Source organism: Crocuta crocuta, unplaced genomic scaffold, assembly GCF_008692635.1.
Source record: "Crocuta crocuta isolate KB4526 unplaced genomic scaffold, BGI_CrCroc_1.0 scaffold334, whole genome shotgun sequence".
NCBI lineage: Eukaryota > Metazoa > Chordata > Mammalia > Carnivora > Hyaenidae > Crocuta > Crocuta crocuta.
This window is the reverse complement of record NW_027533260.1, coordinates 3,286,279-3,300,917: the sequence shown is the minus strand read 5'-3', so window position 1 is coordinate 3,300,917 and position 14,639 is coordinate 3,286,279. Positions and strand designations below refer to the sequence as shown.

General features: G+C 52.8%; 2 protein-coding genes across 5 annotated transcripts in view; both read right to left on the bottom strand.

Annotated features, from left to right (window-relative positions):
• Positions 1–5,334: 5,334 nt before the first annotated feature.
• CABP5 (calcium binding protein 5) lies at positions 5,335–12,399 on the bottom strand. Its single transcript, XM_077747424.1, has 6 exons — positions 12,337–12,399; positions 11,074–11,104; positions 10,238–10,381; positions 9,119–9,228; positions 6,777–6,924; positions 5,335–5,360 (listed from the first exon to the last, which is right to left on the bottom strand). The coding sequence occupies exons 1-6, from the start codon at positions 12,397–12,399 to the stop codon at positions 5,335–5,337; spliced, it is 522 nt and encodes a 173-aa protein (XP_077603550.1).
• Positions 12,400–14,321: 1,922 nt separating this feature from the next.
• The window catches only part of LIG1 (DNA ligase 1), a 31,714-nt gene continuing 31,396 nt past the window's right edge, over positions 14,322–14,639 (bottom strand). For all 4 annotated transcript variants that reach the window (XM_077747260.1, XM_077747264.1, XM_077747262.1 and 1 more), the window contains exon 28: positions 14,322–14,605. In XM_077747260.1, the coding sequence (XP_077603386.1) occupies positions 14,522–14,605 (84 nt within the window). In that variant the 3' untranslated portion in view covers positions 14,322–14,521. The remainder of the gene's footprint in view (positions 14,606–14,639) is intronic.

Below are 14,639 nucleotides of genomic sequence, written 5' to 3'. Positions count from 1 at the left end.
TGCAAAGGTGAGGGGCATCACACACCTGAGGCAATGCCGCTGTGAAGGTGACATCTGTCCCTTCCAGCACGATCCACTGAGGTTGCCAGCAAGGTGAGCTCCCTGCCCCAGAGATGAGGTGAGGTGGGGGTGGGGGAAGGAATGGGATAGCTTCCCAGATTAGAAAAAGGTGGATGAATTCTTTCAGACCCAGAAAGGTGTCATGTCAAGTGTTAGATCTAGGAACCCTTTGGGTGTGCAAGGCAGGAGAATGGAATTTCTCAAACCGGAGCGTGAGAAGGAAAGATGACCTTGAAAGGAGATGATCAGGGCTTCTCTGGGCCCCAAAAGCCATGGCGCCAGTTAATTGACTCACTACCCCCATCACTGAGTAGCCAACAGAGGAAAAGTTTCAGTTCTCTTCTTCATTGTGTAGGTCCCTCCCCCACCTCCAAACGGAAGTCCTCAACTCTCTCCACAGGGCCAACTTCTCTCTCCCTTCCAGTCTTTTCCTGTGGCTTCAGTGTTCTCCCCAGACGCCCTGCATGGGTCCACTGACCTAGTCATTCAGGGGTTATGGGATTGAAGTACAAACAGAAGCTCTTTCATCATATATATGGACAGTTCTGGTGTGTTTCTGGCAATATTTGCCCTTTCAATGCATGTGGCTTGTGGATAACATCAAACTTAATGATTCCCCCTGAGTTTTGCCTTGACCATCAGAATCCTCTTCCTGGAATAGAAGAGAGGCAAAGGAGTGGGTCTGGGGCTCTGGGTACCATTTTAACAGGGTGGATATTAAAAAACACCCACAAGTCATTCTCAGGTTGTGACTAGAATGAAGAACAAACATTCTTAGTGCCCGGCCTCTGACTCCTGTGTCCACCAGAGCACAACTCTCTTCTTCAGGTCTCTCTTCCAGCAAACCTATTATAGTAGAGGTGAGGCTACGGTGCTCAGGGCTCCCTGGCTTACTGGCTGCCATGAGCCAGGTGAGGGGCAGGCATAGGTCTAACCACTCTTGGCTCAGCCACTTCATCTTCTGACTCAGTCTTAGAAACCAACACAATACTTTCATATCCACATCACATTTTGAGTCCGTGCACCCTCATCACCTGAATGCTGGCTTTTGATTCTATTTTCAAGGGGAGGAGAAACATCTTCAGAGGAAGACAGACATACCAAGTGTGGAACCTGCTTCGTCTCTTCCTTTCAAGCTTAATTAATCCCCTTTAGAAATACCTTGTCCACCATTTTGCTTAATTACTTGGTCCTGCATGAAGAACAGAGTGGAGAGATGTGGCCTAAATGCCAATAAAGGAGCCCATGGTTAACCCCTCACCCTGGGGTGGGGGGGGGGGCTGCCCTTTGTGCTTCCTGGAATGGGATTGGAGAGGGACCTGGAATGCATGGAATGCATTGTGAATCTCCTGGTAGGAAGTCAGATTCTCAGCCCAGGGGCCCCTTGGAAGGAACTGTAGCCTGCTATCTCTTTCCTGGAAACTGTAGACTTGGGTGGAGCATTTGTAGGTACTTATTAAATCATTACTAAATAACTCAGTAAGTAAACAGAGGGTAGAAAATTCATTGCAAGGGGGCACCCGGGTGGCTCAGTCGGTTGAACGTCTGACTTCAGCTCACGTCATGATCTCATGGTCTGTGAGTTGGAGCCCGCGTAAGGCTCTGTGCTGAGAGCTCAGAGCCTGGACCCTGCTTTGGATTCTGTGTCTCCCTCTCTCTCTGCCCTCCCCCATTCACACTCTGTCTCTCCCTCAAAAATAAATAAACATTAAAAATTTTAAATAGAAAATTCATTGCAAAACTACCTCAACTATTGCTTCCCCATGTTCGTGGCAGACATGAGTAATTGATTACAGAGTCTGGTTCCTTGGGAGCCCAAATGTATCCTTGTGTTTTTATTGTTCTGCTCCCCTCCTCTTTCCCCTATCCCTCCTCCTCCCCCTCTTTCATAAAACCCTCTGAGCACATACTGCCTGCAAACCTCAGGACTAGATTTTAACCATTCAGCCTCATTGAGTACCAATCTGATTGTCTGAAATGAGGCTGCAGAGACATTCGAGAAGCCTGAAGATCACATGGTAGATCTTTTCCACTGTTGATCAAGGGCAACCATATGATCCATCCCTTCTTAACCACGTATAAACGGGCCACAGGAAACCTGACTCTCCAACCCCCAGAGGCCACACAAGCTTTCAGAGACAGACGGACATACCTCCCTTCCCTCACAAACTTTCCACCTCTGCCCCCTTGCTCAGTATACTCCAGCCACTGCCCTGTTCTTGAAGTCACCACACTGACTCCAGCCTCTGTACCTTGCTTGTGCAGAATCCCCTTCCCCTGGCTGGTCTCTGCAGAGCCGCTCAGTGGTGGAGATGGAAATGTGACCACCAACCGCCCTTCTGCAGAGGACTTTGCCCAGCCCTGGCCAGTGCTGTCTGCAGGGAGCCTTCAGCCATCAGCCCCAAATAAAGGATGTCCTTGGCTATGGAGTGGCCATCCTTGCCCAAGGTCATGCCCTTCCCAGGGCAGCCTGTATGCAAGCGCTGACCGAGGCCAGGTTTCAAGGTTTGGCCAGTTCAGCTCCAGGGAGAAAAGTCAGAAGAGCTAGGTCAGGAGCTCTGTGAGTTCAGCTGTGATGCGTGAGCTTGCATTTCAGTTCCCTCCCCAGGTATCAATCCTAAGGACACTCCTTGATAAACCTTGTGCATACTCAGACAGAGGAGGGATGCTGGGAGCCCAACCTGAGACAGCCCATCATTAAGAAATGTCATTTCTGGGGGTGCCTGGCTGGCTTGGTTGGTAGAGCATGTGATACTTGATCTTGCGGCCATGAGTTCAAACCCCATGTTGGGAGAGAGACTACTCAGAAAAAAAAAAAAAGAAAGGCCCTTTCTGATGCATACTAGCTAATCAAACCACCCTTGCCTCCCCCACTGGGGCCCTCTGGGTATCTAACCTCCCCACTTTACCTTCTGTGAAGTATCATCTCCGGGCCTGAGCTGCTCTTCCGTGATTATTGTTTTTTCTTCTCCCCTCCCACTTGAATATGAGCTCCCAGAAAGCCGAGACCTCACTGTTGGGCTGTCTCCAGGACCTAGAATAACCCCAGGCATATAGCATGAACATGTGCTGTTGAATACAGTAGCCGCTAGCCACATGGGGGATGTAAATGATAAATATAACTCATGTAATTCATAAAATCATTGTTTAAAAATAGTTAACTTAATAAAATAAAAATAAAATTCAGTTTCTCAGCTTCACTCACCACACTTAAAACTTAATAGCCACATGTGGCAAGTGGCTCCCAGAATGAACAGTGCAGACCTAGAACATTCTATCATCATGGAAGATCCCGGGAGATTGTGTGACTCTAGGATACAAGCTTCTTGAAGTCAGGTAGCTTTCCATTGCTGTATTTCCGTCACCTGGGACAACGCCAGGCATATAGCAGGGGCTCAGCAAATATCACCTTGAATAGGTGAGTGGGATGGACAGGTGTATGGATGGCAGGGGATGGAGCTAAGACAGGAGGCAGAAGCCATGTTTTAAAAGGTGATTGGATTATGTCATTCCTCTGTTTAAAACCCTCCAAGGTCCTCAAACTGGCCTCTAAGAACATGGTTTAACCTCTGACCCACTCTGATGCCTTACCACCTACCCACCTCCAGCCGCCATGACCTCTTGCTATTCCTCCAACAGGCCAGCTACATTCCTGCCTCAGGGCCTTTGCATTCACCCAACACTGCATTTGAAGTGCTCTTCCCCTCGAAATGCCCCTGGTGGTCAGTAGACTCCCTGCCCCTACAGGGACTGACGGCTCCTCCTCATTTCCAGACCCTCTAAACCACTCTCCTGCTCCATTTTTCTCCATATCTCTTTCCATCTTCTACCATTCTAACTAGGATTATATTCACTCATGTATTTTGTTCTGTGTCTGTCTCTTCCCTTTATAATGTAAGCTCCTGGGGGGTGGCAGGCGGGGATCGGTGTATTTCATTCACCGAAATAGAGCTATTCTCGGAACAGGGCCTCATAGGCACCAAGCACTTCATACATCGCTATTGAATAAATGAAGTGCGAGAAGGGAAGGAAGAGAGAAGGGAGGGAGGGAGAGGGAGGGAGGGAAGAAGGAATGCAGAAATATAGGNGGGAGAGAGAAGGGAGGAGAAAGGGAGGGAGAGGAAGGGAGGAAGGCAGGAAAAGAGGAAGGGCAAAAAGCAAGTGGCTAAGTCAGAGGTTAGGAAATACATTATTCTGCTTCCACTCTTAAATTTAAAATTTAATTTTATAAAGTGAGGCTCTTGAGCCCAGATGACTCACTGCACACACCTACTTAGTGGGTTTCAAAAGTGAAGTAAATGGTGGAAGGCGTGACATGAATCCTGTACTTTGGGGACCTGGCGTTACTGGGGTGTCCTGCCTGTGCAGGGGTGAGGAGGAAATGACCCTCTGGCTTCAGGGCGCAGGTCCACGTCAGGGTGTGAGGGCTGGCCCGATCCTCCACCTAAGGAGGCAATCTCCCTGAGCGCCCGGGGCAGCCGGCTTCCAGGAATGGTTTCCCCACCATCTGGCTGAGCTGAGGATTTGAGAATTCCCCATCCTCTCTGTCTTTCGCACGATGACATTTCGAGATGGGATTAATTCCCCCGGGGGGATCAGCTTGCCCTAAACTTCGGTAATCCAGATTTACGGTTTAATTCAGTGGCCTGAGTATTTTACACAAGGAAAAGGAAGTAGGAGGCAGGAGGGGGGGGGAAAAAAACAAACCAACCAGACTGTGCTTCCAGGAAATCAAGAAAACGGGCTAAGCTCACTTTGGAAGCCTCTTTAATGAACCATTTCTAAGCCCGGTCTTCTCAGGAACCGTGTTTGTAGCCCCCAGATTGGCATGCTTCCCTCTTACCGATGATGGAAAGAAACAGGAAATCTGAACTAGTTGACGCAAGAAGGGGGAAGGGTGGACCAGGGGCTGAACTTTTTGAGTCTGACCCAAGAGGACACCAGGGAGGAGACTGCTGGGTCACAGGCATTGGGGGTTACGGGAAGTCAGAAGACGTCATTAACGGGGGGAGGGGGGCGTGGCGCTGACCTTGGTCCTGATCTTATTTCCATACCATAGACTCTCCTTAATCTCATTCTAGAGGGGTACCCCCTCACCCCACCCACCATCCAGGCAGAGCCATCACTTTCGGTCCAGCCTCGGCTCACACAACGCGAGGCCAGTCACACACCTCCCACCCTCCCTCCTGGACGGGTCTGAGGGGATCTGGTCTTCCACAAGGGCTTGGTCCATGCTGGCCAGGTGGGGAGTGACCGGGGGCTTCCAGAACCTCTTCAGCGAGACATCATCTTCACAAACTCTGCAAAAAACAGCCCCTGGTGAGGTGCTTATTTGTAGGAAAACTTTTTGAGCCCTTTACTATGTGTCAGGAACCACAGGTGATCTTTGGGAAACCCTCTGCTCCTCACTTTCTTCATCTCTAAAATGGGAATCACAAGATCACCATATACCTTATGTAAGTTGTCCAGATAGTTGAACAATAGAGTGCTTATTAAGATCCATGAAGCGTTAAATAGTAATTATGACTATCTTATATCATCTTCCCAACCAATCCTGGAGATGTAAATACCATTTCCCAGATAAGCAAACGGCGGCCAGTGAGGTTGTCCAATGCACCTGAGGTCATGTGGATGGTGCGTGGAAAACCTCGGAAGGAAGACAGGTTGGACCTGACTTTGCGGGGACTCCATGTCGGATGAGCTTCTGGGCCCCACCCTGGACTTGAGGTCAACTTCTCCTTCCCCCTGTGTGGGGCTGGCCCTGAGGATCAGTCTGTTACCTCGTCCAGATTCTCAGCGATGTCCCTCGCACACCTGAGCCTGGCGACACCCAGAGGGCGTCCCGCCAGGATGTCCTAAGTTACAGCCACGCAATAAATACCTACTGAGTTTCCCTACTGGGAATTACAAGCAGAGGGTTTGGAGAACATCTGGGGAAAGGGAAGCGGAATGAACATCAGAGAGAGAGAAGCACGATTTAGACAACACAGAGCAGGCACCCAGGGTGCCCCGAGCACAGCGACTCAGAGTGGGGGCGGAAGTGCGGCTGGGGGTGGGGGGTCACGCCAGGGATGCACTTGAATATCAGACCAAGAATTCAGCTTTAGCGCCCCCGGGGGCAGCAGTTAGGGGCTGGGGTGCCTGAACCAGAGAGTCACCATGATGAGAACCTGATGCGCCCTGTTGTGTCTCCCACGAAAATGATCTCCACTCCCACCCGCATAGGATTCCCGTGGGTTCCTTTGTGTCGATCACTCAGCACACATGTGATGAGCTCTGTGCGCCAGGACCGGGGTGTGGAAGGGTTCAGCCGTGGCCTCGGGAGGAAACAGCGGAGCCGCTTTGACGAGCTCTGGTGACGTCACCATATGGGGGTGCAGAGAGGAGGGGAGGGGGCACCTTCCGGTGGCATAATTAAGACTCCAGCGGGAAGCGGGAAGAGGCCAGGGCGTTCCTGCCCGGACCGATCAAGGTCAGGCGTCCCGCTTCAAGCGTGAAGTTGATAGGACAAGTCAGAGGCGACCCTGAATTTGAACCCCGTGAATCTGACCCCAGAGCCCCAGCCGCTAACCAGTCCGCTCTCCCGATGGGACATTTCGTTCTCTGACAAAGGCGCCCCGTGAAGCGGGGAAGGGACAGGCACGGGAGAGGCAGGGGTGAGCCCTGGCTTAGAAAGGGAGACCCTCAAGGATGGTGGCTGCCCCCTGCGACGTCACCTTCAAAGTTGACGGTGCCGTCTCCATTCACGTCCGCCTCCTGCACAACCTCGGAGATCTCGCGAGGGGTGAGCTTCTCTCCCAGAAGCCTCTGCATGGCCTGCTGCAGCTCTGCGAGGGTGATCTCCCCGTCCCCGTTGGTGTCAAACTGCGCAGAGCAGAGGGGTGGTGTTGGCAATGACCGTGACAATAGCGGTGTTTCCCCACCTGTCGCCGTGGGTGGGTCGGGAGCTAAGCTAAGCGCTCTTCCTGCATCCGAGTGTCGTCATTCTCACTGCCTCGTCCACTGCCCCGTGACCGGTCCCCCAAACAGTGCTTTCCCCACGGTACACGCGGGATAAATATTAGTTGAATTAACGAACTATTTTCCAGCCTCCACGCTGCACGCCATTAACTAACCTGCACGGAAATTCTCCTCTGTGCTATCATCCCCCCAGCGGGGAGGGAAGGCGGCCGGCTAGCCTTCTCTAGCCCGGCTGAAGTCACAGTCATCTCTTGCCTGGACTGTCATGATAGTCCCCTGATTGATCCTCTGGACCCCATGGTGGTCCACACATCAGGATCTCACGGTTCGTGTTCGTTTAAGACAGAAATCAGGGGCGCCTGGGTAACTCAGTTGGTTAAGCCTCTGACTTTGGCTCGGGTGATGATCTCACCGTTCGTGGGTTCGAGCCCCGAGTCCGGCTCTGTGCTGACAGCTCGGAGCCTGGAGCCTGCTTGGGATTCTGTGTCTCCCTCTCTCTCTGCCCCTCCCCCGCTTGTGCTCACTCTCTCTCTCTCTCTCTCAAATTAAAAATAAAATCCTTAAAGATTATTATTTTTTTTTAATTCACACTGGATTTCGTAAGACTTAGCATACTACCATAGTAAGTACTTACACTTAGCGTGATTAGTTAATGTACTCAGTGCACACATACACTTAAGCCAAGGATACTAAGTCTTAATCCAGGTGTATTTTACCACTGATAGTACCTCTCAATTCAAACACCAAATAGTATCAGAAATACTTGATCTGTATGCAACTTTTGTACAATTTATAGTTAAAAGGATAGATCTACACACCCAAGGTTTTCCAAACAAATGTTTCCCAATAACTGAGTTGAATATTTTTGTTTTATTTTTTCATTTCATTTCATTTTATATTTTATTTTAAGTAGGCTTCACACCCAGCAGAGAGCCCAGTGCAGGGCTTGAACTNGTCAGCACAGAGCCCGACGCGGGGCTCGAACCCACGAACCGCGAGATCATGACCCAAGCGAAAGTCAGACGCTTAACCGACTACGCCACCCAGGCGCCCCCCTGCAGACTTGTTTTTAAATTCAAACAAATTGAATTTATATTCTGTTGAATGTCAATGGAAATTAAATACATAATTGAACTGAAACTAATCAAAATGAGAGAAAATGAAAAAATCAGTTCCTCAGTCAGAATGGCCACATGTCAAGGGCTTGATTAAAAAAAAATTTCTTTAATGTTTGTTTATTTTTGAGAGAGAAGAGACAGAGCGTGAGCAGGGGAGGGGCAGAGAGAGAGAGGGAGACACAGAATCCGAAGCAGGCTCCAGGCTCTGAGCTAGCTGTCAGCACAGAGCCCCACACAGGGCTTGAACCCACAAACCGCGAGAACATGACCTAAGCTGAAATGGGGTGCTCAACCAACTGAGTCCCCCAGGTACCCCACACAGAGCAGTTCTGAGATCACAGGAAGTTCTTTTGGACGATGCAACTCTATATCTTTATGTGAAGCTGGGGCAGAAACATCACACAGCTGATAGGGGGAGATCTTCTGGGACTGTGACCCATGTCTGCATGGCTCCAAAGTCTTTGCCTCCTGTTATTGAAAGCTCTGAGAATAGCATTTTATCAGGAGATGATCAGGGGCTTCAGCAAGCCCCTCACCCTCCCTGGGTCTCGTTTTTTTAAGCATGTCTACAAGTGGGTTCAACCAGATTATCTCTTTGCGTTCCCCTCTGGGATCTCAAATTATTGGATTCCTTCTTCCCATTACAGACGCTGACACGAGAGGTCCTAACATGTGATCAGGGGATTGCAGGATCCTGGGTAAGATTTGGTCAATTCCATGAGCCTCCGTTTCCTCAGATGCATGACTGAGCTAAGTGGATGCTTACTCCTACCGTTCTATGCAATCATTAAATTAGAGGGTGTACGCAGAGGACCTTGAGCATTACAAGTGTTTGGAATACCTTATTTTCCTTCCCTATAAATCCCATCATAGCTCCCCACAAAATTGGGTTTGGGTGGGTTCTGTCCACGCTTAAAGTCCAATTGTAGGCCCCTGGGGTTTCTTCAACTACCTCTACATCGTGAAAACTCTTAACTCACTTCCTTGAAGGCATCACGCATGTCCTGAACGCCAACCATCCCCGCCGTTTCTGCAAGCAGTTTGGGGGTCATCAGCTCCACGAAGTCGTCAAAGTCTACACGGCCACCCACTGAGGACAGAGGAGGCAGGTCTTGTGAGATTCCGTGCGCCTAACCCCCCACTACCTTCAAGGTCTGTTCAAGAGGTAGACCTGCTCTGATCTCTACCTTCTGAGAACTTTTCCTCTCAGCCAACCCGGGCCCCAGGGTCCCTCTCATCCAAACCGGGGTGGATGGGGTGCGCAGGGTAGAAGGACCTAGGTGTCCACGTGACCTTGAGCAAATCTCTTAATGGGTTCAGCTCTAGGTTCCCTCATCTGTTGGGCCATGGGAGGGGAAGTGTGAATTAAATGGGAGCCAGATCTCTTCCAGATAGGAACATGATCTGTCCCTCCGTGACACGCCCAGAAGCAAACCTCAGAGCCATTCTGGCCCAGCTTCCTTCTGAAATGAGCTCTGAAATCCACTCCAGATTTGTTTCCACTGGCAGATAGGGTTTCAGTCTGGAGCTGGACTGACTTGTGTCAGTGCTGATGGGAGTAACCACGTCCATACCCAGAGCCTGACCTGTGTCTGCTCCTTTATCACAACCGAACAAGGGGTAACATCATCCCTGCCTGACGGGGGCGGAGGGGAACTGAGACTCAAGAGTGGGGGTTGACTCCATGCTTGAAAAGGCCCACAGTTGGGGTGCCTGGGCAGCTCAGTTGATTAAGCATCCAACTTCGGCTCAGGTCATGATCTCACAGTTCGTGGGTTCGAGTCCGTGTTGGGCTCAGTGCTGTCAGTGCAGAGTCTGCCTTGGATTCCCTGTCCCCCTCTCTCTCTGCCCCTCCCCAGCTCATCCTCTCTGGCTGTCTCTCTCTCCCCAAAATACATAAAAATTTAAAAAAAAACCTACAATGACCCAGATCTGCATCTAAGGTCACCGTTTTTGCTCGCTTCAAACGCTGCCTCCCCTGCTCACTTTGGCTTCCAGAGCCCCCACACCGCCTACCCTCTTCCTTATCTCCTGCTTGCCTCCACATCCCCCCCCCAATTCCCCCCACACCCCGCCCCCGGCCCCCATCCTTCTCTCACGGTTCATGCGGATTTGTTGGCCTAGCTCAGTCAGCTCCATCTCCGTGGGCATGTAGCCCATCGTCCTCATGAGATTCCCCAAATCCTTACAAGAGATGAACCCATCTCTGTCCTTGTCGAACTCAAGAAAGGCTTCCCGAAGCTCTGAAAGTTAAGAGAGAACTTTGGGGGGACTTGAAACAGTCAACGGGGCAGACTGGCGTCCCTTGAAACCATCAGTGAGGGGCCCACCACAGACTTCCCCGAGGAGCACATCTTTGAAAACCAAAATCTCGGAAAGGGGTGATGGACAGAATGTGGGTGGAGACTCCGACGTGCAAGATGGAAAGGTGTCAGATGAATGGTTCATGATGGCCCCTGAGGCTTTCAAATTCTGGGGGTGAAGTTATGGGAAACTTCAAAACCACCAGAAGAAAAACCCAACAGTTTCTGATTCATCTTAAAACCCATGCATATGGGGCGCCTGAGTGGCTCAGTCGGGTGAGCATCCCACTCCTGATTTTGGCTCACTCAGGTCATGATCTCATGGTTCACGAGATTGAGACCCATGTCGGGCTCTGCGCTGACAGCACGGAGCTCACTTGGGATTCTCTCAATCTCTCTCTCTCTCAAAGTAAATAAACTCATGCATGGGTCACTCCTGGGTCGTGGAGACACTTGGGGATGGGGATACCTTCTAAGCGCTTTGGGAGGCGCCTAAACTGCCATGAGAAAGAGTTCCACAAAATAGCGGCTAACGTGGGAGGAGGGAGAGGCAGGAAGGGTCTACACGGACATGCACATAAAGCAGGTTAGCAACGGATGACAGTGAGGTGTCATCTGGGGACAGAGGTTACCTTCGATCTCATCTTGTCCCAGGGGTCTTTCCTGGAATGGAATGCAGGGAGGGGGAATTTGGAGAGGGTCAGAGGTCCGGCATTCACTTCTCCAACTGTCCTTTCCCGACTGAGCCCTCCCTCCCCTTTCCTGTGTCTTCTCGGTTCTTGCTTGGCCCACCCACCCCTCCTCTTCCTTCGCCTGCCTGCTGACTCCCATCCATGGCTTCTTGCTTCTCGCCCTCTTACCCATCACTTTGCGCTTCCTGTCTCCCGTCCTGGAATCTTGATCCCCCTCTCTCTGCCTTTCCTGAGCGGACACTCATCCCACTGTGCTGAAAGGGGGGCCCTGGGTGCTGCGCATCCAATCCCCTCCTTCTCCGGAAGAAGAAGGTGAGGCTTAGGATCACAGTGAACGTGCTCAGAGCACCAGCTCTGGGCCAGGCGTCCAGTCCCTCCATTTAAACGTCAGAACCGCCCTGTCCGGTAGGACCAAAGAAACAGCATTCCCATCTTATAAAAGAGGAGTTGGAGGAACAGAGAGGTTAAGGAAACTGCCTCCGGTCACACAGCTCCTACGTGGCAGAGCCCCTCCCTGGGCAGGGAGACCTGAAATCACCCCCTCAGGGCTGTGCAGCAGGTGAGAAGCAGCGGGCACTGAGATCCAAATTCTCAGTCTGAATTCTTTTCACTGCACCCACTTAATTCTTTCCTCACCCACGCCATTCTTTCTCCCAAAGCTTAGAATCCCTTTTGTGGGGACCAGCGCTCAGCGGCATCGGGGCAGGACGATCCCTGCCCGCATGACCAGTTCCCAACCCGGCTAAGAATTTCTGATCACCCCTGGCTTCACCACTGTTGGAAACCGCCAGGGTCAGGCACCCGACCTGGGAAATGCCACCGACTCTCTGGTCATCCGAAAGCCTAACAATGAAAAGTGGGCCCACTGACTCACACACACCTGACTGCCCCGCCCCTCAGTCACCATATGAGGTTTCGGGGCTGAGCCTCAGTTTATGCATCTATACAATGGGAATGAGAGTGTTGCCAAGCTTGTTAAGTCGACCTGAGGATTCAATGACCTCTTTTCTTTGCAGGTCATTGAAGGTCTTTCCTTCACCTCCCCCGTTGGCTGCTGGCTTCTGATTTCACCCTCGCCCACTTCATCGACCCACTGAGCTCTCCCCGGAATTCAACCTCAGTCACAACCCCCAGCCTGTGCCCTGTCCCCTGCACCCAGCACGCCCCTCCGGTCCCCGCCGCCCGCCTTGTCCGCCACCTCACCCGCTGCTTCTCAGCGATGCCTTTTCTCAGGAAGATGCAGGCGGGGCCCATGGGAAACTGCATGAGGTCGGGGACAGGGCTCAGCAGGCACCGGTCTCACGTCGGCTCTCCCTCCTTGCCGCCCCCTCGGTGGCTCAGCCTCCTGTCACTCCTCTGCCAACTCTTCCTGCCTCTCTCTCGGCCTTTCCCTCGGTCCCCAGTGTCCCACAGCTCTGACAGCTGGATCAGAAATCTCTACTCAAGGTGGGGAGGGATCAGAGCTGTTCCTGCCTCCCCATCTGGCTCGGGGGGGGGGGGCAGCCTCAGGCTCTGACCTTTTATCCCCAGAATGGAACTGGAAAGATCATTTCAAAAACAGGGATTAGAGCCCAGGGCCTCCGCTCACTCGTTCCCGCCGCCCACCGCAGGGCCTCTGCCAGCCTCTGGGCGTGTGAAGATGTCGAGGCCACGTCCCTGGCCACAGGAGCTGCCAGCCACCGAGCAGGATGCAAGAACCGAGGGGTGGCCTGACCCCAGGAAGCGGCGATCGACAGGGCAGTGTTTGCGCTTCCTCATCTCTTCCCTGCCTGTCTCGTCTCCCGAAACAGTTGGGGGGGAGGGGAGGGGATGGGCGAGGCGGCGTTCATGCTGGCCACGGTGAGAAGTCGAAGGGTCTCTATCCTGGGGGTAGGGAGCCCGAGTCCAAACAGGGCATGGAGCGAAGGGGGCGTGGCCCAGGGAGCCGGGTGGGGGTGTGTGTGGCCCAGGGAGGCGGTGTCTACGCACAGGTAGGGAAGGCGACGGCTTGAGTGGCAAGGTGTGGGGTGAGGACGCCGGCGGGAAAGGTCGCTGCTACAGGAACTGGGGTGGGCAAGGAGGGGCGTGCGGTGTGTGGGAATCGGTCGCGCTGGGATGCACTGGTGGGTTTCACCACAGCAAGGGAGGTAAAGCTTTTTTATTTTGAGAGACACCGTGAGTGGGGGAGGGGCAGAGAGAGGACCCCAAGCCGGCTCCAGCCTGTCAGCGCAGAGCCTGACGCGGGGCCCAGTCCCACGAACCGGGAGATCGTGACCTGAGCAGAAACCAAGAGTCAGACGCCCAACCGACTGAGCCCCCCTGGCGCCCCGAGAGCACTGTAAAAGCAGACACAGACATCACCGTGTGTGTGGGGACGTTTGGACCTATGTCATGGCGCTAAGAGGACACAGAGCAGCCACACGTCCAGCATCCGGGTCTTGACTTCCGAACGCCCTTCTGCACTCAAGGAGCAGAGACCAGAGGCCACGGCCGTGCCCTGCCTGGAGCGGGACAAGCAGAAGACGGGCCTAGAAACATCTAGTGCCATGAAGCCAGGACAGAGCCCTGGGGTCACAGCAAAGGAACACGGACGTCGCCCTAAAGAGGTTCCACTGGGAAGGTCGGGGGCGATTTGGCGAACCAGAGAGGACAACGGGCCACACAGGGTGACACAGGGAACCGGGAGCTGTACAGACAGGACAGAAAAGTGCCAAGTTTGACCACGTTTGCTGACACTGCAGAGGAGAGGGCAGACGCCGAGCAGCCACCATCTCAATCGAAGGATTAAAATGAACATCATCAGGGGCGCCTGGGGGGCTCAGTCGGTTAAGCGTCCGACTTGGTTCAGGTCGTGATCTTGTGGTTCACAAGTCTGAGCCCCGCGTGCTGACAGCGGAGCCTCTGTGCTGACAGCGGAGCCCGGAGCCTGCCTGGGATTCTCTCTCTCTCCCTCTCTCTCTGCCCCTCCCCTGCTCGCACTGTTTCGCTCTCTCTCAAAATAAATTAATAAACTTAAAAAACGTTTTTGATCCTTTGGCTACACTGGCTGCATCTCAAGCGCTCGGTGGCCGCGTGGGGACGGAGATCACTCCCAGCTCTGCAGACAATTCTCCTGGAAGGTGCTGGCTGACAGTTCCCGACGACCCCACCACCCACGCAGAGCTCCAGGAGCCGCGCCCCCAGCGCCCACACAGACCCTGACGCCACAGTGGGGGGTTCAATAATTATTTATTGAAAACAAACGACTGATTAAATCCCAAACTCCGGCTTAAACCATCCCTCGCGCGCGCACACATGTAACACTCAAAACCCACTCGGCTGCAACACAGGTTTGCTGAAGAACAGGGGTGATGCCCCCGGTGCCCCCATCCCCGCCGCCCTCTGCCCCCACCCCTGGGGGGGCGGGAGCCTAGTAGAAATCTTCTGGGTCGGAGTCTAAGTCCGCGCCCTGCTGGTTCTGAATCTGACTCTGCTTCCTGTACAGGGAGGCCACCTGGGGAGAGCGAGTGAGAGGCGGGCGGTCAGAT

Bases quoted from the DNA above. Each gene is read 5' to 3' on its own strand.
- CABP5 (XM_077747424.1), bottom strand. From the start codon at position 12,399: ATGCAGTTTCCCATGGGCCCCGCCTGCATCTTCCTGAGAAAAGGCATC. The intron at 11,105-12,336 runs GTGAGGTGGCGG...ATTCCATTCCAG, and splicing joins GCATCGCTGAGAAGCAGCGG to GAAAGACCCCTGGGACAAGA. The intron at 6,925-9,118 runs GTGAGTTAAGAG...TGCTCTGCGCAG, and splicing joins TGCGTGATGCCTTCAAGGAA to TTTGACACCAACGGGGACGG.